Source organism: Salvia miltiorrhiza, chromosome 1, assembly GCF_028751815.1.
Source record: "Salvia miltiorrhiza cultivar Shanhuang (shh) chromosome 1, IMPLAD_Smil_shh, whole genome shotgun sequence".
Taxonomy (NCBI): Eukaryota; Viridiplantae; Streptophyta; class Magnoliopsida; order Lamiales; family Lamiaceae; genus Salvia; species Salvia miltiorrhiza.
Window position 1 is genome coordinate 53,244,763 of NC_080387.1, and position 21,234 is coordinate 53,265,996.

General features: G+C 34.4%; 4 protein-coding genes and 1 pseudogene across 4 annotated transcripts in view; 4 read left to right on the forward strand and 1 right to left on the reverse strand.

Moving 5' to 3' along the window:
- LOC130992384 (T-complex protein 1 subunit beta-like) overlaps positions 1-21,234 on the forward strand; it is a 629,300-nt gene that overhangs the window by 209,407 nt on the left and 398,659 nt on the right. The gene's annotated exons all lie outside the window — the stretch shown is intronic.
- LOC130993114 (expansin-A11-like) lies at positions 3,383-5,717 on the forward strand. Its single transcript, XM_057917869.1, has 3 exons — positions 3,383-3,793; positions 3,953-4,274; positions 5,122-5,717. The coding sequence occupies exons 1-3, from the start codon at positions 3,559-3,561 to the stop codon at positions 5,426-5,428; spliced, it is 864 nt and encodes a 287-aa protein (XP_057773852.1). The 5' UTR covers positions 3,383-3,558; the 3' UTR covers positions 5,429-5,717.
- Positions 7,434-9,016, forward strand: LOC130992989 (peroxidase 64-like). Its single transcript, XM_057917704.1, has 4 exons — positions 7,434-7,667; positions 7,746-7,934; positions 8,034-8,196; positions 8,459-9,016. The coding sequence occupies exons 1-4, from the start codon at positions 7,458-7,460 to the stop codon at positions 8,854-8,856; spliced, it is 960 nt and encodes a 319-aa protein (XP_057773687.1). The 5' UTR covers positions 7,434-7,457; the 3' UTR covers positions 8,857-9,016.
- LOC130992862 (UPF0496 protein At1g20180-like) lies at positions 10,335-12,675 on the reverse strand. The gene is made up of 2 exons (XM_057917620.1): positions 12,459-12,675; positions 10,335-11,469 (listed from the first exon to the last, which is right to left on the reverse strand). The coding sequence occupies exons 1-2, from the start codon at positions 12,505-12,507 to the stop codon at positions 10,412-10,414; spliced, it is 1,107 nt and encodes a 368-aa protein (XP_057773603.1). The 5' UTR covers positions 12,508-12,675; the 3' UTR covers positions 10,335-10,411.
- On the forward strand, positions 19,183-21,230 carry LOC131009946 (la-related protein 1C-like; annotated as a pseudogene).

The following is a 21,234-nucleotide window of genomic DNA, read 5'->3' on the forward strand; positions in this document are numbered from 1 at the left end:
AAATGCCCACTTTTGTTAAGTTGTAACGAAAAATGTCCATTTTTATAAAACTATTATGTTTATGCCATAGTTGACTAAATTATCCTTAATGTCATAATCAATGTACTTGTATGTGACAAAAATAGTCAACTGTCGGAAAAGTAGGTTGTCATCCAGGTGGCAACCTACAATTTTTTCTTACACTTTTCTTACACATTTGTACTTGTGTCAGAAAAATGTAAGACTTTACACAAAAAATGATGTAAAGCCATCAACATCCAAGGGCAATTTCGACTCTTCACTTTAATTTGGGCATAAGATCAAGTTTTTATAAGAAATTGACATTTTTAATTTTACAACAAGTGGACAATTTTACCTATTGACACTAATATTATCCTTTTTATTATAGTGAAAATGAGGAATAAGTAAGAGTTAAATTCTATGTAGAAAATAAGGAAAAAGTAAGGAAGGATATAAATGGTGAAATTTTATTCATCCCTTATTTTTTCATGATAAATTTACAATCAAAGAAAACGCACCCTAAAAAGATATGACAATGAAAAAATAAGGATTTACTAACTCTAGTATGGTGCACCAAGTAAGTTTTTATTAGTCACCCAGGAGTGAAGAAAGGAAGATTACAAAAAAAAAGTTAGTGATATTGATCCACAAGAGTTAGTTTGAGAAAAGACGAATAAATAGACAACTAATTCAAGCAAATCTAGCTCTCTAACGATCTAGGACAAGAGTTGAGGTTATCAGTGTAATTAATTTCATAATTAGTTGGACCTTGAAGTCTTTGGTTCGAGTCCAATTATCCTTAAACCCTATAGTAATAGTGACGAGAAAAAGGCCCCCGAGAGTAAGTGGGTAAAATTTAGTCTTATTTGTGCCGTTCTTCCTTTTCAAGACAAAGTTTAAATATTTTTATAATTTTACACTATCTCCGTCCACGAAAAAAACTACCTAAGAGGCAGTGATACGGATTTTAAGAAAAATATTATTGAGTGTATTGAAAATGATGAAAAAATATTTTAATTAGTATTGAAAGTGATAAAAAACTTAAAAATAAGGGTAATAAGATATTTACAAGTAGTGGGATATAGTCCAAAAATAGATAGAAAGTTCTTTTATGGACGTCCAAAAAAAATAAGAGTTATTTCGTGGACGAAGGAAGTACATCATAATAGAAATCTAGATATATACTTCAACAAAATTGAGGTAGGGCAATAGCTCCACCACTCATGGACATGGCTCACCACCGCATTAATATGTGTCAAGTTGCATTATATATTCAACACTAAATTTACTGTGAATATGTAAATACTTAAATACCTATAACAAAGGACGGAATAATCGATAAAATGGTTTAGAGAGTATATAATGAAAATTACGTGATATAACTTACTTTGATATACTAAATTTATGTATAATGTCACAAATGTGTATTGATCGAGATCAAGCCCGCCGACTTTTTCATCTAACCTCTAGTCAAATCCTAAGTTATACTGTATTAATTAGGATCTAATTTGTGAATTTGACTACCTAAGTACCTATTTTGTACTAATAATTTGCAATCGGTGCCACCTTTTCTTCTGCCAATTATCTTAGGGAGGAAATCTAAAATACCCACCTTTTGCAAACTACATTTTTCATATACCCACTTTTTTAAAATGATTTACCCCATACCCATAATATTATTTTAATATTTCTTATGCTGAAAAAAGCTGTGCATAATGATTGGGAGTGTGATTTGCAGTGTGGATTTTCGTGTACTGAGTAGATTCTGTTATGGTTTGCGCATAGTCAAAACTCTGCGCAATTAATATGCGCAGAGTTAATATTTGTGCGCATAGTTGACTTATTACTATGCGGTGTAATTTTTTTATTTCCGCATTGTTTGCAAATTTGAATGCGCATTGTTTTAATAATTGGAGTTTAAAATTGAGATGCGCATAGTTAAATAATTGTTTATATTTTAATGTTTTTAAAATAATTGCGCATATATGCGCACAACCTAATTATGCGCATAGTAGAAAAACAATAAATAAATAAAAGGAAAAAAATCGCAAGAAACCTATGAATAATTTGAAATTCCTATGATGCGCATAGTTTAATGCGCAAAATGTTTAATACATTCTTTCCAATAGTATTAATTACATTGTATTCTTTTTAATTTACATTGTATTCACTTTAATTGAGATGCGCATAGTTTAATGCGCAAAATTGAGATGCGCATTTTGCATTTAATTGTGCAATATATGATTATATTTTTATTTTTATTTTTTTCCTTTTTCTTTCACTTTTATTCATTCTTTTGATTTTGCCAAATTAATCTTCTTCTTATGGAACTTATTATTATTATTATTATTATTATTATTATTATTATTATTATTATTATTATTATTATTATTATTATTATTATTATTATTATTATTATTATTATCAACAGGCATAGCTTTTTTCATTCATTTATATTAATTATTTTTAGTTATTTAACATCAACAATTGTAGTTCTTTTTATTACATTTTCATTATTTATTTCGAAACATTCTGCCAAATAACACTTTGGCTTTAAATAGAGTATGCGCATTCAATTAAAATAAACTATGCGCATTATGTATTCTTTTTTAAGGCGAACTATGCGCATTAATCTGTGAAATTTCACTTTGTCAGGCACATGTTACGAAGTAAGAGATAGGAAATGGTGAAGGAATATGCAAGTACCAAGAGAAATAATTAAATATTGAAATGGATATGAGATTAATTGTTTGAAAAAAGTGGGTATAGTGTGAATATAGGTTGAGAGAGTTGTGTAGTATTGTATATTACCACATTATCTTTTACCAGGAAAGCTGTTATTTCAGTTGAACCCAATAAAGTAACTAACTTCGTATGTTAATATTGTACTGCGTTTTCATATAGCATATGAAACGTTATATGATTCAATATTAATTTTAAAAAGGAAGAGAGAAAACCTATTAAGTTATACCTTAGAAGATACACACAAAATGTAACTTAAGATCGAGCCTCCTTAAGACCCCAACAGCAAAAATTCAATTAAAAAAACTATTGTTGTCGAACAACAAGAGTGGGACTAAACAGACGCAAAACAATCTCTACATCTCCAAATAATACAGTCACTATTCCAACCATAAAAAACTGTAACAAAGAAAAAAAATAAAAATGAAATAAATTAGAGAGGAGATGAAGACAAACTCGCGCCTCAAAAAGCACGTGGGTTACACATGAGAATAATGGGTGTGTGTCTGCGTCATATGTGGTCAAACCAAGCCACGTGCCATCTCTCACACTGTCTGAATCCTTTCTATCTATAGAAACTAGCATTGAATTCTGTGTGTGTGTTTCTCACACTCACACACCTGCTTTAAACAAATACAGTATTTATTTCATCCATTCACGGCTATCTTCCCCTCCATGTGGATGAGAACGTGGGAATAATTGAATGAGATTCAGATTTCTCGGAGATAATCTTTTTTATTTTCTTTTCTTTTCTTTTTCCACCGATTTTCTTCCTCAGTTTTCTCTTTTTTCCTCTGCTAATTGCAGGCCCATCACATGCGACCTCTGCTTCCCCTCCCCACCTATATAAACCCCACTAATAAATCTTCAATATTTATCATTCCCAAATTAAATTCACTTCCAAGAAAAATGCATTCAAAAAGAAGCAGAGTTTTTGATTTAGTGTTGGTGTTGTGCTGCTTCATCAACAATGCTGCTGCTTTCACCGCCTCCGGATGGACGCAGGCCCACGCCACCTTCTATGGAGGCTCCGACGCCTCCGGCACCATGGGTGCGTAACTTTTTAACTCTAATCGAATCGAGTCGAGTCGAATATTTAAAAATATAAAGAGTATATATTTTTTCGATTGTTAAAGGGGGGTGATTTCTTTTTAAAATAATAATTTAAACTGAGTCGAGTCGAATACTAATTAATTTTTATTTCTTTTAGGGGGTGCGTGTGGGTATGGAAACTTGTACTCGGCGGGGTACGGGACGAGGACGGCGGCGCTGAGCACGGCGCTGTTCAACAACGGGGCGTCGTGCGGGCAATGCTTCAAGATCATGTGCGACTACAATGCCGACCCAAAGTGGTGCAAGAAGGGGGTATCGGTAACCGTCACCGCCACCAACTTTTGCCCGCCCAACTTCGACCTCCCCAGCGACAACGGCGGGTGGTGCAACCCGCCACGGCAGCACTTTGACATGGCGCAGCCGGCGTGGGAGAAGATCGGTATCTATAGGGGTGGGATCGTCCCGGTCATCTATCAAAGGTAAGTGCATCCATCGCCTGTATAATATCACATCATCATCATTTTTTTAATAAGTATTTAATAGGCACACCGACTTTTGGGAAGTAAATTAAAATGGAATATAACATTAAATTGTGTACCCTAAGCTCGTCAAAGAGCACTTGCGATTCAGTGTATTAAATTTAGTGTTCTATTTTCAATTTTTTGTTTCAATAAATCTATGCAGCCACATTGTGGTCACCACAATTTAATTTAATAGGAAAAATTTCAATTTGTTTAATTTATTTTTTAAAATAAAAATAGGATTTAGTTATTTTATTTTATTCTCTACATTATAGTTATTTTTTTGTAATTTTTTTTGCAACTTTTATTTTTAATTTATTTTTTAATAAAAATAAAAAAGTTACAAAAAATTATAAAAAAAATAACTATAATGTAGAGAATACAATAAAATAACTAAATCTTATTTTTATTTTAAAAAATAAGTTAAATAAATTAATTTTTTTCTATTTAAGTGAATTGTGGGTGGTGTGGCTATTTAGCATTACTCTTTTTGTTTATCTCCTTTCATTTTTTCTTTAATTTTAATTTTATATATTTTAGTTTAATTCTATCAAATTAAGTGTGTATATAATTATTTTTTGTCATTTAATTTCACTTTTATTAATTAATAATTCGGTATTATGATTGATAAATCTAAATTTAGGGTTTTAATTCCAATTTTTTTTTTAAATGTTTAAGTTCGATCCGCTTTTGTAAAAAAGATACTATTATGAAAACTATTGATATAATATAGTGTGACACAAAAAATTATGGAACAGCAGATCATGTGCGATATCTAATGAGTAAGCTCGGGTTTCAACTACAGGGTTCCATGCAAGAAGCACGGCGGGGTCCGGTTCACAATCAACGGTCGCGATTACTTCGAGCTAGTGATGATCAGCAACGTGGCGAACGGCGGATCTGTCCAATCGGTCGAGATCAAGGGCTCGAAAACCGGGTGGATGTCGATGTCGAGGAATTGGGGAGCCAATTGGCAATCCAACTCGTATCTCGACGGCCAATCCATCTCATTCAAGGTCACTACAAGCGATGGCATCACCAAGATTTTCAATAATGTTGTGCCCTCAAATTGGGCCTTTGGACAGACGTATTCAAGCCCAATACAATTCTAGGCCCAATTTCGGCCCATCAACTGCTTTTGGGCTTTTCTACTCTTATAGGCCGTGGCGTGCTAACTTTCATACAAAAAAAAGCAGCCCGCTAAGAAAAATGAATATGTATTTTGGGATACTTGTTGGTGATTGAGAGGAAAAGGGATTATTTTGCTGGCCTTGTTTGAGTTTGAAAAACTTTTCTCATTCTTTGAGAAAGAGAAATTAATTATTGGTTTGAAATTTGTATTTAGGATGTGGGCTACAATTTAGGCGAATGAGTCTAATAAAGAAGTGTTATTATTTTCCATTTTGTGTTTTTTAGCACAAACTCTTGTAATTATAGTACTACAAGAAAGGGCAATTCCATTTTTATTTTTATTAAAATAATTAATTACAGGTTAAAGACTCTCGTTTGTAGGGATCAAGCCAAGCACTGGGCTCGGCTCAGCGATCATCTTCAATAATAATAATAATTATTATTATTATTATTGTTGTTGTTGTTGTTGTATTTAGATTGTATTTTATACTTTTCTCAATTTTTTATATAAAATTATAATTTTGTCTATACAAACTTGTTCTTAAATAAAAAAATATATAGTTTATCCGCTCATTTTTTAAATCTTAGCTTTGTCCCGGCTTATTTGTATATAAAATTATACAAAAATTTTCATATGGGCATCAGCATGCATGGTGCGGACCACATACAGACTTTAATAGAATATTTATCAGTGTCATATTAAAATGAGTGTGTATGTTCACACCATATGAACGTGTGCATGAGAGACCTCCTTATAAAATTATAGCTACATTTGACATTAAAAACAAAACAAAAAACAAGTAGGAAACAATTAATATAAGAAAGTAGAGGTAACCAGTTTTGGCATATTGTTGGAGAGAATGTTTATCTCCCAACTAACGCGGAATTAATGCTTGTTTACCAATTAAGATGATGGAATTTATAATTATTCGCAATATTCTTTTTCCCCAAATTGAATAATTTAATTAATCCTCTCAATATTAATTCAGTTACGTCAAAACTTTGACATATCTTATGTTTCGACGAAAAGAAACAAAATGTTCATCTTTAATTGCACGCATTCTTTCACATTTACATTATACTAATCTAGAGTTAGATGTTAAATCTTTTATTAGAAGCTCACTCGTGTGTATATACAAATGATTGGTGTACCGCACACTATTTATGAGCACAGCATATGTGTAGTTCATATAAATATATATTTTATTTTCTTATATCTCAGAAATTATGACCAATCAAATCTACAAATTACACAAAAATTAAAGTATGATTTATTTAGTTTGAAGAATAAAATTAATAAGTAAGCTTTGATTTTCACATAATTAAATTTGATGACTTCGGTCATAAATTCTGAAGTATATATAAGAAAAAAAAAATGAAAATTTAAAATAAAAATGCTAAGGAGAATTACACGTGAAAATTGTTCACTCACATTTAGGTCCTCAATAAAATATGCATATTATGTGTGCGTGTACTCTTCTACCCTATCCACCAAATAATTTCATGTCTACTCTTTTTTATATATTTCTTTTTAGGGATTTTATTATTATTTTATTTTTGTTTGAAGTGGTTCGTGAGCAGTAGGGTCAGTTGAAGACTTGAAGTTGTTAGTAACTAACTGTAACCTAAACCAAATGGATGCAATTACTCTTTTGACCCAATTTCCATGTGCCTGCAATTGAACTACTTACGAAGTCACATTTAATTGTAGCAATTAATCCAATTCCACACACACACATATATATATACTACATACCAACTACGTACAATCATCTCCCAACAAATATTTTAATAAAGTAATACATTATTTCATTCGCAAGCATAAATAACTAATGTTCTTGATCATCTTCTTCATAACCACTCTTGTGAATCCCAAAGTGGTTCTAGCTCACCAAACATGCCACTAGCCCACCCCCCCCCCACCCCCACCCCACGCCCCTCCAATCCTTACAAATACTTGCTGTGTAGCCCTTCAATATTGAATACTCAAGGTCAAGGGAATATACAACAATGGCAGCCGTATTTCTTTCCATGTTCACTATTATTCTCATCATTTCATCTGTTGTGTGCTCTTCTAATTCAATGAGTGTAGACTACTATAAGCACACGTGCCCGGAGGCGGAGCCGGTGGTCGCCAAAATGGTACATAAGGGCATGATCAATGACAAAACTGTTCCAGCAGGTTTACTCAGAATGCACTTCCATGATTGTTTCATTAGGGTAAATATTTTTTTTTTTGTAGAATGATATATATATTGTGTAGAATTGGGTGTAATTTAATTTGTGTGAATTTTGAAGGGTTGTGATGCTTCTGTGGTGTTGAATTCCACTGGGAAAGAGAAGGCTGAAAAAGATGGTGGTCCAAATATTTCATTGCATGCATTTTATGTAATTGATCATGCAAAGGAGGAGTTGGAGAGCAAGTGCCCCGGTGTGGTCTCCTGTGCTGACATTCTGGCTCTTGCCGCTAGGGATGCCGTTGCACTTGTAACTTAATTAATTTATTAATTTTAAATTCTTGGCATGTGTATATTGATCATATCATAGTATTATTAATTAATTGGTTTGAATCTTGATGTTAATTAGTCTGGAGGGCCTACTTGGGATGTGCCTCAAGGGAGGAAAGATGGGAGAATCTCAAAGGCCAATGACACATTGCAATTGCCATTCCCCACATTCAACATCTCCCAATTGCACCAAAGCTTCTCCCAAAGAGGCCTTTCTTGGGAGGATTTAGTTACACTCTCAGGTAAATTATAAGCAATTCCAACGTCCTCTATTTCAAAATTCGTGTTTGAATAAAAATAACAAAATATGAGACGAAAAAATATTTTACACAATAGAGAATCGACTCATAATTATAAGCAACGAAACTAAATTAACAAATGGTGGAGCGGGGGGAGCTAGGGTTGCCTAAAGCCCAACCCTTACCCCCTCTCCGACCTCACCATATTTTTTTTATGTATTTTTTTTATGGTTTCATCGTACTACATTAAACCATATGCATGCAGGAGGGCACACACTGGGTTTCTCCCACTGTTCCTCCTTCCAGAACAGGATCCACAACTTCAACAGCTTAAACGACGTGGATCCAACGATGAACCCTGCATTCGCGGGCGACCTGAGGAGGGTTTGCCCCATTCACAACAAGGTGAAGAGCGCCGGAGCCAACTTGGATTCTTCACCAACTCTATTTGATAATGCATACTACAAAATGCTTCTTCAAGGAAAGAGCATCTTTTCCTCCGATCACGCGTTGCTCTCAACTTCAAAAACTAAAGCATTGGTCCACAAATTTGCAGCCTCTCAAGAAGGATTTTTTGAGGCGTTTGTGAAGTCGATGATCAAGATGAGCACCATTAATGGTGGTGGGACTGAGATCAGGTTGAATTGCAGAGTTGTTAATTAATTAATTAATTAAATTGATCGGGATCTTTGGCAAAAATTTGTGTTCATTCAAATTGTACGGTGCATCCATGTCAACTAATCTCAATTAGGATTTATTAATCCCTAATTAAGATTTGTTAATTCCTGATTAATATTTTATCAAATAGAATCGGGATTTAATTACGATGAATGTACTGTGCATTCGAATGCACAGTAGTGTGCCTCGAGATCTTTTGCTTGTTGTTATTTGAGGTTACTCTTGTATAATTGTTTATATGTATATGTATATGTATATAATATATGTATGCGTGATTTGTATTTTGATGAAATAGGAGCGTGTGCTTTGTGAATGTATCAAGAAACAATATGTTTTTCATGCATTTTTAAATTCTTCAATTTGTTATTGTTAGCTAGTCTTTTACTCTTTTGTTGTCGAGTGCAGTTAAATTTGTAGTTTCGATTAAAATTTACTGTCTCACTTAAATTCAAAGTTACGGAACATTTAACTTCGAAAAAAGTTACGGAACATTAACTAATTTTAAATTCCACCAAGAAGTGTGGACATTTATTTCTTTTGAGTTCAATATATTACTGATAGTGGTTAATATTAATAATAGACTCCCACCAATTAAATTTGACATGACTTTTTAACGTAAGTACATAACCACTTCACAATAATAGATTTTAATTTACACATTAATATTGTTCGTTCAATCTCACTATGAAGTTCAATTATTTACTTTAATTTTATTGGCGGGTTTGTTTTTTTAAAGATTACAAAATGCTGCAGCCGCTACCTTTAATATGTACTACTATAAATAAACAACTAAACCATATTTTTGAACAAAAGCCTACATTCACACATGGTGAATAAAAGCATTTTGAACAATAGCCTACATTCACACATGGTGAATAAAAGCTTTGGTTGAGTTCGAAATTAAAATCCTTTTGGCCCCACTTCACCTATAAATCGTGCTAGGGGATTAAACTTTTATGATCTTTTTTTAAGAAGTAGACTTTTATGATCTTTAGGGTGCATGTTTGACCGAACTTATAAGCTATTTGAAACAATTTATAAATTGTTTAAGAGCTTATAAGCTCGCTTTAAATTGATGGGCAAAATAAGCTTTTTAAGAGCTTATAAGCTATAAAAGAAAGCTCTTAAGCTCCTCAAAATATAAGTTCCTCCACCCGAACTTATTTTTTCATTATCTTATAAGCAACAACTCTTTTTACTAAAATAATTCAATTTTGATTTTTTATTTTCATCATATATCATTATAATTTCATCTCTATTCGATTTTCTCTCTTTAACTTATAAGCTAAATTATCCAAACAATTTGACAATTTTATAAGCTCTTATAAACTCTTAAAACATCTTATAACTTATTATAAGCTCATGAAGCTTATAAGTTCTTTAAAATAAGCATTGCAATCAAATAATTAAATAAGCAAGTTTACTAATTTATTATTCTATTTTATATTTAATATATGCAAATATTTAAGTTTCCTTGGAACGTGATAATTATCTACAAATTAATGCAATAAAAGATGTTACACGACGACATCAAATCCACTTAATCAACCATCTCTCTTACAAGCAGCCTTTTCGATCGATTCATGTTCAAGAAACACAAACAAATCTGTCTCTCCAGCTCCTCCAACTGCTCCACAAACCAAGATTCTTGCATTTGAAATTCCCTCACCACCTCCTTCAACGTCTCCTTCTTCCCTAATTTCCTAACACAAACATCTGCAACAAATCTCCTATGCTCGATCTCATCCTCCAACCTCCTCACGATCATGCTCACCGTCGCGAAATCGTTGACCATTATAAAAACACCCCTCGCCGCCGCATCGAGCTTATCCGCCATACCCTCCAGCCGCTTCTCGTCGCCGCAGTTCCGCCACATCTTCCTCGCCGCCAGCACCAGCACGGCCAGGGCCGGCGCGGCTGCCAGCCCCGCCGTGCAGTGCATGGAGAATGCGAACACGGCCGCGACTAATGCACCGAATCCCATGAGAACCAGAACAGTCGTTGCTTTCTTGACGAGTTTGACGGCCGTCGCTCTCCTCTTGAGCTTTTTGCACGTGGATGTGAGCTCTTGGAACATGGCCACGTGGGCTTTGCGTAGATCGAGGAATCTCGCGGCGTTCGTGGTGTAGAAGGGGTTTCTTTGCGCCGCGAACGCCGCGAGATTCTTATGCACGGCGAGGTATTCATCGGCGGCGGATGAGGAGGAGGAGATTCGTCGGATTATCTTGATGGATTTCTTGATTCTGAGATGATTCTTGCGCGCTTTGTTGATGTTTGTGAGGAGGGTTTCGCAGAATCTGCATGCTTCTAGGGTTATGTCGAAGTAATTCGTGAAGAATTGGTGGAAATTGGGGATTTTGGAAGTGGAAGAGGTTGAGGGTTTTTGATGGGGATCGAGTAGATGCTGGGAGAGGTGCGGCGGCGGCGGCGGCGAGGCAGTGAATTTCTCCTCGTCGTAACTTGTTACTTTTACGAGATGGCTTTGGACTTTATCGCATATATCTATATAAGACTTTGTGCGAAAGGCTTCCTTGTATTCCTCTCTCACATTTGGCTTGCTCATTAAGCTACTTCTATCCTCTTCTTTTTCATATGTACCTGATCAAATCCATACGACAAATTCAAAATTCTTCTAAGTTTGGAAAAACAAAACCAAGAAAAGGGAAGAAGGTGACAATAAATTTATGGCATGAAAAAAGAATTAATATTGATTTCGTCCAATAAAAATGTCATGTGCTTTGGGGCATGACTTCGTCCAATATTGATTTTAGTAAATGCTAGCTTGTGAGATATAGAGTATAAAGTGGAGAAATGACTTACCAAAATAGAAAAAGAAATCATCAAAATTGATGTGTCAAATTAATGATTTTATATATATATAAATATTAAATGTTGATGAAATTTAAAATATAAAAGTGTATCAAAATGGAAATGCCACATTTATTATGAAAGAATCAAAATGGCGAAAATATATAAAGGAATTTTATCAATTTTTCAATTCTAAATATAGATTATTTATCAATGAAGAATTCAAAATTTTCACTATACTTTTTGTAGATGGAGAAAATACAATATATATATAAGTAAAAATAAAAGGAAAGGGATTTTATCGATTTTTAAAATATAGATTATCTATCGATGAGGAACCCAAAAATAAAACATACTTCAATTTAGGAGTCGGTGATTGAAATTCTATCAACTACGACCCAAAAAGTCATGTATTTTTCTTTTTTAGTTATTTCAACAAATTGTTTGTTAAATTCCAGTTATACATCATTATGAAGCAATTTCAATTTATAAAAAAAATAAAGCACCTATCTGTGTTTTTCAGGACCTAAGCCAATAAAACTCCAAAATAAAAAGTTGGAATCAAAAATCGAAACATGAAACCATATACTAAGAGGAAGAAATTAAGTTGTTGAATTTTTTATTTTTTTTTTGGTTTGGCAATTGGCATAATGCATTGTATAGGTCCAAAAATAAACAAAGCAAATGAACGAAATGAAGAATAATGTTGTTTAAATATATCTGTATTAGGAAAATTATGGTGAATTTAAAAATAAAATTGATCGTAATTGGGATCTAACCTTTATTTCCGAATGGTGATTTGAGCTTAGAACATAGCATCTTTCTCATCTTAGCTAGCTAGACAAATGGATCCTAAGAAATTAGAGAAGAAGAAAACTTATTTTCCAAAAGAAGAAGCCCTATTTATATCATTTCTTGTTTCGTTAGACTTGAAAGAAAGAGAAACGTGTGAAGTATAGCTAAACAAGAAATTAGTTGGCAGCTATAATACTACACCCACAATTATAGTCTTTATGTGTGTGTATTAACACATCATATATACAAGTTGCTTTCCGTCCACGTTAACATTGTTTACGTGTAAGATATTAACACCCTCGATTTCGTTTTTTTTTTTCTTTGGCTATATATTGATGATGAGGGGGAAAATATGTGCATCACTAAGATTATGCCACGTGATGAGGGGGAAAAAGGTTTAGGATTTAAATTCCACCACTTTCACCCCTTACCAAAAAAAAAAAAAAAACAACGAATACTTGTCCTCTACTGGAATTAAAATATAATAAATCCTCCGATTTTTTTATCATGATTTTGTTAGCTACATTGTTGCGGCTATCCCTTAAATTTCTTTATATAAAAAAAAGAAGGATAAATTATTACTTGTAACTTTTATAGGTTATAAGAGCATCTTCAGTGCGGTCTCCCCGTCCCGGGTCGAGGCGAGTCGACGGAGACCCGTCCGCGCTGACGATTGGGGCTGGGTCGAGGCCGCGTCTTTGGGGCGACACGGGACGATGGTGGAAGATGTATGGCGCGTCTGTCGGACGCGCTTTCAAAATTTTCGACCGTTTTTATTGTAATTTTTTTTAATCAGACCATTGGATTCAACTATAGCATAGGTTTTCAATTTTTTTTTACATTATCTCTATATACTCTATTTCTATTCTATTCAATTCGCTTCTAAAAAATCTCTATAAAAATGATGTTTTGGTCCGCTTGAGCCCTATGAAATTATTGTAATTTTTTTTAATTATCGTATTTTAATTAATTAAGTCTTCAGTTTTATTTTAATTATTGTAATATTGAATTTTAATTTTAATGAAAACTTAAAAATTTAAAATTAAAATGTAGAATTGGGGATTTTGTGGAAATGAAGATTTAAGACACAAACTAATACACAAGGGCTATGGAGAGCTATGTCTTATATTGGGACCACCACCTAAGACACCTACTGTGGATGCTCTAATCTCAATCATCGAGTCATAGTAACTTTTATGAAAAGTATACTTTATCAGCGAGTTTGATCTCATTCAAATATTACATATGGTTAATCAATACTCCTGTTTAGAAAGCCTAGTAAATTATGTCAGGCGTAGTTACTTAAATCGGCACACTGCATAAAAATTAAATATATCGATAGGATTATGTATATTTATTTCCCTAAAATCCCAATCTTATTCAATTAAGTTATGTATAGCTGAGTTGAGATAAATGTTATGCTACATATCTTATGTGAGCACCACTTATATTTAATTTTCGTTAGCATTATCTTTTTGTTCTACATATTTATTTTTATTCTAATACATCATAAATTGTTATTGAGATAATTAATTTTACAAATGACATAAAAATGAAAGTCTAATTTGTTCTTTTTATTAATTATTTGAAGCTAAAGGGAATATGAACAAATCGAACTTTGATTTTTATGTAATTTATAAAATTAATGATCTCAATAACAATTTATGATGTATTAGAATAAAAAAGATCATGCCAACGAAAGCTAAATGTGAGTGATGCTCACATAAAGTGTGTAGCATAACATTTCTAGTTAAGCTAATATCAATTTTATATAAATATAAAAATATAAAAACATTTTCCGTGCATTGCACGAGATGCAAATGCTAATATTATGTATATAGTTGGACTTGGAACTCCCGTTTGATGACCTCGTACACATGTGTATGAGGATTTATGATGTTAAGTTTTCCTTTGTTTCGTATAAGGATGTTTCTTTAGTTGATAAATTTATGACGAGAAAAAGTTGTTCGATGTTTTATTTCACACTACACTACAAGTGCACGGTGTAATTGCAATAAGTTGAGCAATATGTTGCATTTTACAAAGATTGGTGAATTCAAACTTCTAAATACTATTACTCCATCCGTCCACGAAATGAGTACCCATTTGTGGACGGCACGGGTTTTAAGAAATGTATGGAGTGTAGTGTGAATAGTTTAAGGGTCCCACTTTTTGAGAGTATTAATTAAAGGGTTGTGTGGAGTACACTTACCAAAAAGGGAAATGAGTACTCATTTCATGGACGGAGGGAGTAATAAATTGTTCTCAACCTATTTAAATAATCAAAGTTCAAGAGTTGTCGATTAACTAAAACATACCTAAAATAAAGCAAGTAAACAAAATATATAGCAACAAAAATACACGTAGAAAATAAATTGGGGAATGACTCGAACGAAAGTTATCATAGGGACTATATTTTGATGGATCGTAATGAACTTCAATCTATATTAACTAACTCTTGGATTAACCTAACTATCGAGGATGATCTCACACCTAGCTTTAGCCCCTTATTGGACGACTAAAAGGATAGATTATGGGTCATGATTATCATCCATGGTCAATTTCTAACCTATAACTCCAAAAAGCACCAAACATCAACAGTGCCCTCACTGAAACTCTCAACCTCCCGATTTATTGAGATGATGTGTCTTAAGTTCCTAATCTATATAAATTATGTTCTCTCAATTCAAATCAACACAATAAATATGCTAAAATACTGATCAATAGTTCAAACAAGAAAACAAACCTAGAGCTCAAGGAGATAGAGATATTCAAACAAAGTCAAATTAAAATAAATATAAATCCATTACAAACCCATCTGATCTAACCTTTAAGATAAGAGATTGCCCAACATATTCATAATCAAAACAAATCTCAAGACATAAATAAAGATATAAAAAAATATAGATTCATAAACAAATTCTATAATCTTGATCTTCAATCACGTAGTATTGATGAGCTCATTTCCAAGTATTCTCATTCTTCCCTTGGTTGTGGTGTTGTTTTTGTGTGTGGAAAATAGAAAATGGTTGATGGATGTGATGGGTCGGTGGAGAGAGAAAATGGAGGCTATAATTTGTTGTGGTATTGGGTGTTGCTGAATGAGGTGTTTTTCCCCAATTTTAAAAGTTTGAAGGTCAAATTCGCGTCTGGGCCCACAAATCATAAAAATCGATCTTATTCTCGTGGTCATAGTCGTGACCACGGCCTAGAACGTAGGGAACACCTCCAGGGGGACCGCGGTCATGCTCACTGTCGTGGGGAGGATTGTTGGAGCCCCTTAGACTAAAACGGTGGTGGTAGCAGTCACCCCGCACAGCCGATTCGTTCGGCTTCATTCTTCCTTGTCCGAGCTCTGATTCGATTTTTGTTTGCGCTCACGGATTCTTATTGAATTTTACTACAATCCCGTACTTTCATATTTTTCTAATTTTTATTTTATTTTTTCTGAAATCACACCAAAACTACAACCAAATATCAAATCACCGTAAACTCAACACTACATAACAAACACGCATTCACTAGCAAAATATGAAGGAAAATGTCGACAATTCATGATAGATTGAGGTAAGAAAATCATGTTTATCAAAGAGATGACAAAAATTTCTCCCTTAAATGCTTTCTTCTTTTCGCTCATTTTCTACAATTTTTTTTTTTTACAATTTTCATCCCTCCTTTTAACTTAAAAGAAAGATAATATTACCACACTAAAAATGGAGAGAATAATATTATCCTCATTGGAATTGAAAGAGCAAAAGAGAAATAGTAGAATTAATCCCGGGATAAACACATTGGTAAGGTGCTACGCGTCTCTTTTCAAGAAAATAAAGGAAAAGAAATAATAAATTTAACGAAATAAATTTTAATTATTATTATTATTTTTTTTTTATCATCATAAATTTCAAAGTTATACACCTTAAGAGTTTATATTTTATCAGATTTTCAATCTCATTCTACATTTATGTTATTATTATTATTATTATTATTATTATTATTATTATTATTATTATTATTATTATTATTATTATTATTATTATTATTATTGTTGTTGTTGTTGTTGTTGTTGTTGTTGTTGTTGTTGTTGAATTAAATTCAATCTCATTTAATTGGCAGTGTCTCCCGACAGGAGTTGTGCATCCATAAGCCATATCTGTCCAACTATTGATTTACCATTGCACATAAAAGTAAAAGATAATTATTTAACAAATAAATTTTATATTTTCTTATAACTTTAGTCATATTTATTTATTTATATACATATTTTAATAACATTTACAAAAACTTTAAAACATGAGTTTTATACAAATGATGAATTCTATAATTTGAGCTTTTCATTTTTCCATAGCTCACATTACATGATGAGGTCAAACACCCCTTATTTATACGGGGGACTACTCAAACTAATAGTCATCTCTCACACACACAATTGATCCAACAACCACTATATAAAAAGAAAAAAAGAAATATAAAACTTTATTTTTAATTTCATATTACAAACTTTAAATATTTGTCTTTAAGAGTAATCTATTTTTTTAAAGGGAAAAGGTGCAGATTGGCCCCCGAAGTAGTAGCCCCTATAGCGTATAACCCCTCTTACTCACTGTGTGTGCAACTAAACCCCTGAACTCTGAGAAAATGGTGCAAATTCCCCCCTCTGACCTAACACCGTTAAGTGTCCGTTAACGTTTGAGTTTAATTGCACCCTCTACTTCAGGGGTGAATCTGCACCTTAATTTTTTTTATTTTTATAATTTCAGCAACCCATCTCCGGCATCAACTTAACCGCCCCCGTACTCATCGATTTTGACTTGCACCTTGTCGATTGCCCACCGCTCAATCTCTTGGTTGTCGACTGCCCACCGCTTACATGCAGCAACGCCACCAGCTTCTTCACCGCCCCGCACAACAGCATCTCCTTCAACACCTTAACATTTTAGGCTTATCTTATTATATTAATTGTGTATATATTTATCTATATAATATATATTTAAATTTTATTTATTTATTTTTGAATAATTATTAAAACTCTAGATAATAATTATGATTTTATTTTTGGTTAATTTAATATTTGTAAATTTATTTTAAAAGAGAAAAAAGAATGGATCCGGGTCAGGACTCGAGACCCTGTGAATCTAATGGATCTGAACATGAATCTCGTTTTTTTGAACCTAATGGATTTGGACCGGATCCTGACCTAAGTAAAAAAAATACGGATATGGATTTGGACCAAGTAGGATTCGATCCAGATCCACATCTGGAGTTGGTGATGCTGCTGCATGTCGGCGGTAAGCAGTCGACGATCAAGAGATTGAGCGCGTGCGAGCTGACAAAGTGTAAGTTGGATCCGATGAGTACGGGGGGCGGTTAAGTTGATGCCGGAGGTGGGTTGCTGAAATTATATATATAAAAAAAAATTAATGTGCAGATCCACCCCTGAAGTAGAGTGTGCAATTAAACCTTAACGTTAACGGACACTTAACGGAGTTAGGTCAGAGGGGGGAATTTGCACCATTTTCTTGGAGTTCAGGGGTTTAGTTGCACACGTAATGAGTAAGAGGGTTTATACGCTATAGGGGCTACTACTTCGGGGCCAATCTGCACCTTTTCCCTTTTTTAAAAAAGCGACTCAAGCTTCTTCGAATTAATTTGAGTGTTTGAACAATTTTACGTATTATGATAATTTTAGAGTTGTAGTGGTGCAACCTCATAAATGTATCAACGAGACGAAAAGATGTGCCCTCGTCGGTAATGAGGGCAACAAAGGAGAGAAATCAAAGGTGGAATCGCCGGCATGATAGCCGCCATCTTTGAATCCGAGGTGGCCCAAATTGAACATGTTTTTGAGCCCAATTCATGAATTTGATATTTTCCTCTTTCATTTCCACGTCGTATTATTAGATATGTCATGTATGTGCCACATACTCTTAATTATGACACGTTGGCATTACGTTATTTTTAAATGTGGTCGGAATTCAGCTTCAACTAAAAAAATCAAATTAAATTAAAAATTCAATAATTATTAATTCTAATTTTTTATAGCGTGCAAAACCAAAATATAGTAAAAGACCAAAATATAGTAAAAGTTAAGTTATTTACATACATGGTCCCTTATTTGTAAATAAGATATGCATATTAACAATTACTTAATTCGTCCATGAAAAATATGGCACAATTATTATTTTTGATGTTCATGAAAATTGAAATACTTTTCCTTTTAATACATGAATCCACATTTTTTTTCTATTTTTTATCCTTATAAATATTTTTATTTAAAAAAAATCATTAATCTCAAGTCTTTCAATCATTCCTTTCATACAATGATTAATGATGCAACATTTATCTTAATCAAAACCGATCACCTACCCACCGTGGGCATACATAATATGCCCACCATTGATGTGACAATCTTAATTAGAGTAAGATAATTTTAATTAGAGTAAGATATGTTAATTCTCTTTCCAAATTAAAATTACCACATCAGTGGTGGGCACATTATGTTTGTTCACGGTGGGTAGGTGATCGGTTCTGTTATCTTAATACATAAAAAAATATCACCTATTTTATTCTAAAAGTAGTAATACCCTATCTTTGGTGAGTAAATATAAAGCAAAGTATAGAAGTAAAAGAAGGAGGGATTTGTAACGGATTAGGAGAGTAATAGCCCGTTTTAAGGTATTTAAATAAATTTATTTTAAAAGTATTTGTGTGGAAATAGCATTATTGTTAAGGGAATTGGGTCACCTCACCTGGCACCGGTATACAGCCCTCACCGCTCTCTCACACAACACACACTAAATACTCTACTTTAGAGAGAGAAAAAAAAGGTCTTGATCGCTGCACTTGGCGGCCGAAACCCTAATCTACGCTCCGATCACCACCTTATCATTCGTTGATTCTTATTCCAATTCGCCCTCTATTCTCAATCTGTATATATCGATGCTCTCACACAAACACATTTAGTTTTTCACACACAAAATTCTGATTTTCTTCGTTCGCTTTGTGTTTGGTTTGGTATAGATTTTGCTTCTTTCTGTGTCTTCCTTTAATGGTGTCGGACAGCTCGCCCCCTTCCGGAGACGCCGTCCCCAACGGCGGCGGGGTCAGCAGTCCCCAATCACGCCGGCGGAGCCTCCACTCTCCGTGGGCTTCGGTTGTCCGCGGAGATTCCGAGCAGAACTCCTCCCCCACCTGCCGCCGCCGCGGCCACCTCGCCTGGTTCTTCGTCTTCTCCTCCGGCGGAGGAGGCTTCCGCCTTGGATAACTCTTTGATTGAGACTTCGGGCTCAGAACCCCACCCGGAAAACTCTGAGAATAACGGCGACAGCAATGCTGGTGGCCCGAGGAGGCCGGCTTGGAACAGGCCGCTGAACGGCGTTGCTGAGCCCGCTCTGTTATGGGTGGCGCCGTCTCTTGGCCCACGCTCTCGGAGACCACCCGGCCTGTTCAGAGATCGTCGTCGGATGCTTCTAGGCCCGTCTCTGATGGATCAGCCCCTTCGTCGCAGGTTAATGTACGTATGGATTTTAACTGATCTTAATTAGGGTTTCATACTTTAATGTGACTGTGCCCTTGTTTCTGTGCATTGCTTTTGAAATGTATTTCTTAATGGTTTGGTAACCGATTTTTTCCAGTGAAAATTCTTCACAAGTACATATTGTGAGAAATTGTGTCTAATACATTGAAGATATACGCATTTTGAAATACTTTTTCTCTGCTTGGCATGCTTGTGTGTGATAAAGGAGGCTTTCAATAAATGGAAGGCATAGTGGTTTTTAATCATTGAATGGTTTTTTCTGTTTATCATTTCGTTTGGTTTGACAGGCTCCTATAATATCGCAACCTCCTCAACGATCAGCTCATAGTAGTGCACATGGTAATCATGGTAATTCCGGGGGAAATAATCCAAATCCTGCTAGAATAAGAAGGAATCATCGGGGTGGCAGTGGGCGGTGGTGGGGGTGGGGGTGGTGGAGGTAGCTCCTCAGGGAGTGGACCATCTCAGGGTACTTTTAATCAGCCCTCTCTCCCAATGCCACCACCATTTCCTGTTTTTGAAGTACCGTTTGGGATGATTCCTGCTGTTCTAGATAATTCTGTTAGAGGTCCAAGACCTATGGGAGGAGTTGGGGCCTCACAGTCACCTACTGGCAATGACCATTCTAATCAGAGGAGTAATTCAAGGAGGAATAACTATGGCCCCCGTCCTCGCGGAGATGGACAGTACCACAAACAACCATGGAGGAAGGCGTGATCAAGATCGCAGAGAAGTTCATCATCCCCCTCAGTATGCTCCCCCTCCCATGGGATATATGCCACCTCCACTGCCACCTGGTGCTGCCCCGTTTATGGCACCCCCCCCATGAGAGTTTTCCCTGGACAAATGGGCTTTGGTGAGTCTGCAGTGTAATCTGCTTATCTGTTAGAGCTCGACTGTTAAGGTTTTCTAACATTTGTTTTCAACTCTCAGATATGACGACTCCTTTTATCTATGTGCCACCTATGCCACCAGAGTCTTTTAGGGCTATGCCCATTGTCCCTCCTCTGCAGCCAATGATTTTCCCTCCTGCTAACGAGAATCCATTAACAAATATGATTGTCAAGCAAATAGACTTTTACTTCAGGTTATTTTCATTGAAAAGTTATATAGGTGTTAAACTTCTGCTGGTATTTTTTATCACTTTGCTTTTTGTATGCCCCACTAGACAAATGATGCTGAAGTAAGTTTTGAATGTTGTCCCAGCGATGATAATTTGGTGAAAG

What these genes read in the sequence shown, in the direction of transcription:
- LOC130993114 (XM_057917869.1), top strand. Translation starts at nt 3,559, where the DNA reads ATGCGACCTCTGCTTCCCCTCCCCACCTATATAAACCCCACTAATAAA. An exon ending in CGACGCCTCCGGCACCATGG is followed by an intron (nt 3,794 to 3,952) that starts GTGCGTAACTTT and finishes TATTTCTTTTAG; the next exon opens with GGGGTGCGTGTGGGTATGGA. An exon ending in GTCCCGGTCATCTATCAAAG is followed by an intron (nt 4,275 to 5,121) that starts GTAAGTGCATCC and finishes TTTCAACTACAG; the next exon opens with GGTTCCATGCAAGAAGCACG.
- LOC130992862 (XM_057917620.1), bottom strand. Translation starts at nt 12,507, where the DNA reads ATGAGAAAGATGCTATGTTCTAAGCTCAAATCACCATTCGGAAATAAA. An exon ending in ATCACCATTCGGAAATAAAG is followed by an intron (nt 11,470 to 12,458) that starts GTTAGATCCCAA and finishes GGATTTGATCAG; the next exon opens with GTACATATGAAAAAGAAGAG.
- LOC130992989 (XM_057917704.1), top strand. Translation starts at nt 7,458, where the DNA reads ATGGCAGCCGTATTTCTTTCCATGTTCACTATTATTCTCATCATTTCA. An exon ending in TCCATGATTGTTTCATTAGG is followed by an intron (nt 7,668 to 7,745) that starts GTAAATATTTTT and finishes TGAATTTTGAAG; the next exon opens with GGTTGTGATGCTTCTGTGGT. An exon ending in CTAGGGATGCCGTTGCACTT is followed by an intron (nt 7,935 to 8,033) that starts GTAACTTAATTA and finishes GATGTTAATTAG; the next exon opens with TCTGGAGGGCCTACTTGGGA.